The 3,556-nt window shown below is 66.0% G+C and overlaps 1 protein-coding gene across 1 annotated transcript; it reads left to right on the plus strand.

The window, feature by feature from the left end:
* The first annotated feature begins 325 nt into the window (after positions 1-325).
* Positions 326-3,556, plus strand: LOC141476066 (uncharacterized). The gene is made up of 4 exons (XM_074164685.1): positions 326-523; positions 1,824-2,165; positions 2,439-2,550; positions 3,116-3,556. The coding sequence occupies exons 1-3, from the start codon at positions 326-328 to the stop codon at positions 2,520-2,522; spliced, it is 624 nt and encodes a 207-aa protein (XP_074020786.1). The 3' UTR covers positions 2,523-2,550; positions 3,116-3,556.

The following is a 3,556-nucleotide window of genomic DNA, read 5'->3' on the forward strand; positions in this document are numbered from 1 at the left end:
TCCGCCAGCCCCAGGCCCCGCCCCGTCGCCCAAGCCACGCCTATCTCCACGCCCCGCGCCGGCAGTCGGGCCTGGCGGGAGCGGCCCGTGCGGCATCACGTGACGCAAAAGGAGGGGCAGCCTCTGGCAGCCGATTGGCTGGGCGAGGCGGCGAGAGAGCGGCGATTGGCGGAGAGCCGCGCGCGGGGGCGGGGCGGGGCGGGGCGGTGCGGTGCCGGGCTATTCAAAGGGGCGCGGGGCGCGCCGGGGGCCGGGGCCGCTTTTTTCCCGCGAGCCGGTGTGTGTAGTCCCCGACAGGAGAATGGACCCCGCCAAGGAGAAGGCGATGGCGGAGCCGGGCCCTTCCCGCCTGCCGGTGCGTGCAGCCCGCGGGAAGAGACCGGCACCCGCCGGGGAGAAGGCGGCGGCGATGGCGGAGCCGGGCCCTTCCAGCGGGCCGGTGTGTGCAGCCCCCGGCAAGAGACCGGCCCCCGCCGGGGAGAAGGCGGCGGCGATGGCGGAGCCGGGCCCTTCCCGCCTGCCGGTGCGTGCAGCCCGCGGGAAGAGACCGGCCCCCGTTGGGGACGCGGGTGGCGGCTGAGCCGGGCCCTTCCCGCCTGCCGGTGCGTGCAGCCCCCGGCAAGAGACCGGCCCCCGCCGAGGAGACGGTGGCGCCGCCCGAGCGGAAACGGGTCCGGACCGCGGGGGACGACGGCTGCGCCCCGCTCCTGCCCCTTAGCGTGGGGGCGGCGGGCAGGGCAGGTAACGGGGAACTGGGGGGGGGAGTAGGGACTGGGGCTGGGGGGGGGAAACTGGGGAGGGGAGTAGGGGCTGGGGCTGGGGGGGGGGAAAACTGGGGAGGGGAGTAGGGGCTGGGGCTGGGGGGGGGGAAAACTGGGGAGGGGAGTAGGGGCTGGGGCTGGGGGGGGGGAAAAGTGGGGAGGGGAGTAGGGGCTGGGGCTGGGGGGGGGAAAGTGGGGAGGGGAGTAGGGGCTGGGGGGGGGGAAAAGTGGGGAGGGGAGTAGGGGCTGGGGCTGGGGGGGGGGGAAAAGTGGGGAGGGGAGTAGGGGCTGGGGCTGGGGGGGGGGGAACTGGCCCCAGTACCATACTGGGAGCCCACCCTCCCTCCCTCCATGTCCCTTCCCCCGTGTCCCTCCCCAGCCCCTCAACTGGCCGCTGCAGCCACCCCACGGCCTGGTGAGTGATGGGACCAGTCCCTTGGTGTCCCCCAACTCCCTTGGTGTCCCTGGGGCCACCCCTCCCATGTCACCCGGTGTTCCCCAAGTCCCTCTTCACCTCCTCACAGGCGCCCCTTTGGCATCCCCAAGCCCCTCTCCCATTTTCCCCGTGTCCCCACAGGTGTCTCCCCTCCGATGTCCCCCTGGAGCCCCCAACTCCCAGTGTCCCCTCGAGTGCCCCCCCCATGTCCCCTCATATCCCCAACCCCTCCAGTGTTCCCACAGTTGTCTCCCCTCTGATGTCCCCCTGGTGCCCCCAACCCCCCCGATGTCCCCACAGGTGCCCCACCAGCAGCACCAGCCGCTGCCCCCCGCCCCAGGCGCCCCCCCTGGGACCTGAAGGGGCAGGTGTCAGACCTGCGGGCTGCGCTGGGGGAGAGCCGCCGGGTGAGAGCGGGCCTGGAGCAGGAGAAGGAGGAGCTGCGCCAGCGCCTGGAGCAGGAGAAGGAGGAGCTGCGCCAGCGCCTGGAGCAGGAGAAGGAGGAGCTGCGCCAGCGCCTGGAGCAGGAGAAGGAGGAGCTGCGCCAGCGCCTGGAGCAGGAGAAGGAGGAGCTGCGCCAGCGCCTGGAGCAGGAGAAGGAGGAGCTGCGCCAGCGCCTGGAGCAGGAGAAGGAGGAGCTGCGCCAGCGCCTGGAGCAGGAGAAGGAGGAGCTGCGCCAGCGCCTGGAGCAGGAGAAGGAGGAGCTGCGCCAGCGCCTGGAGCAGCAGGAGAAGGAGCAGCTGCGCCAGCGCCTGGAGCAGCAGGAGAAGGAGCTGCGCCAGCGCCTGGAGCAGCAGGAGAAGGAGATGACGAGCTGCCAGGATGAGCGAGATCGATGGCGGAGGGAGGTGCAACGCTTGGCAGAGGACAAGCGGTGTCTGGAGGACGAGGTGGAGGCATGTGGGCAAGCGCTGGCCGAGGCCAAAGGGCAGGCGAGGACACTGGCGGCCACGCTGCAGGAAAGGGAGGTGGGTCACGGAGGGGGGAGATCTCCCTGCTTTCCTCCAGCAAAATGAGGAGAAAAATAAAAAAAAAGGTGGTTTTCTGCTCCGATTGCTCTCAGCCCCAAAGCGCCACCCGGGAGCGGGGCTGTCTCAGCACCCCGCAGTCGAGGCTGGTTTCTGTGTGTGTGCGTCCCCCCAACCAGGGCTGCTTTTCCACCCCTGCGGAGCCAGTCTTTCCCCCTCCTGTGTTAACCGAGGGCTGTTCTCCCCCCCCCCGGGGGCCGTTTCCTTCCCCAGGTCCAGCTGCAGGTGCTAGAGGGGCACCCGCGGGCGCAGGCAGCAGGGGGAGCAGCTCCACGGGCAGGAGATGGAGCGTCGTAGTCTCCATAATCTGGTCCAGGAGCTCAAGGTGAAGCCGGGAGGGGGTCTGGGGGGGGGGGGGGGGAATCATCTGACCTACCTGCTGCAGAACTCCCTGGGGGGCTCCGCCAAGATGTGAGGGGGGGGAGGTTTGGGGGGGGGCAGAGCGGGTTGGGGGGTGGGAGGGTTGAGGGAGGTTTGGGGGGGCCTGGGGGAGGTGGGGGGGGGGTGGGGAGGCTGGGGGGAGTTTTGGGGGTGGGGGGGCTTGGGGGTTCTTTGTGGCTAGGGTTTGTTGGGGGGGAGGCTTGTGAGGGGGATGTGGGGGGGCTGGAAGGTGTTTGGGGTTATTGGGGGTGGGGGAGGTTTGGGGGGGCCCCTTTGACACCCCACACCCCCCGACTCCCCCCAGGCTCATGTTTGTGAACATCTCCCCCCTGGAGGAGAACTTCTCCGAGACACTCAACTCCCTGCGCTTCGCCAGCAAGATGGGGGGGGGAGGTTTGGATGGAGCTGTTGGAGAAGGGGCAGGTGTTTGTGGGGGGGGATGTCCAAGGGCTGTTCTGGGGGGTCCCACAACACCCCCCGCCTTCCCCCTCCCCCTCCCCCTCCCTCAGGTGAACCAGTGCGTGGTGGGCACGGCCCACCCCAACCGGAAGTAACCCCCGCCACTTCCTGCCCCATCGCTGATTGGTTGGTCGCGCTCACGTGTCCCGGGGGAAAATGGCGGCGCCCTGCGAGGGGACCGCTGCTGCCGCCACCGAGCGCTGCTCTGAAATAATTGGATTAAATAATTGGATTAAATAATTGGATTAAATAATTGGATTAAATAATTGGATTAAATAATTGGATTAAATAATTGGATTAAATAATTGGATTAAATAATTGGATTAAATAATTGGATTAAATAATTGGATTAAATAATTGGATTAAATAATTGGATTAAATAATTGGATTAAATAATTGGATTAAATAATTGGATTAAATAATTGGATTTAATTGGATTTTTTTTCAATCAATAAAAATGTAAAAATAATAAAGTAAAATAAAGTTAATTG

The sequence above is a fragment of the Numenius arquata genome, chromosome 28 (assembly GCF_964106895.1).
Source record: "Numenius arquata chromosome 28, bNumArq3.hap1.1, whole genome shotgun sequence".
Taxonomy (NCBI): Eukaryota; Metazoa; Chordata; class Aves; order Charadriiformes; family Scolopacidae; genus Numenius; species Numenius arquata.

Coding starts and splice junctions, on each gene's coding strand:
- LOC141476066 (XM_074164685.1), top strand. CDS start 326: ATGGCGGAGCCGGGCCCTTCCCGCCTGCCGGTGCGTGCAGCCCGCGGG. Junction 524..1,823: donor CGGGCCCTTCCCGCCTGCCG/GTGCGTGCAGCC, acceptor CGCCTGGAGCAG/GAGAAGGAGGAGCTGCGCCA. Junction 2,166..2,438: donor CCACGCTGCAGGAAAGGGAG/GTGGGTCACGGA, acceptor TTCCTTCCCCAG/GTCCAGCTGCAGGTGCTAGA.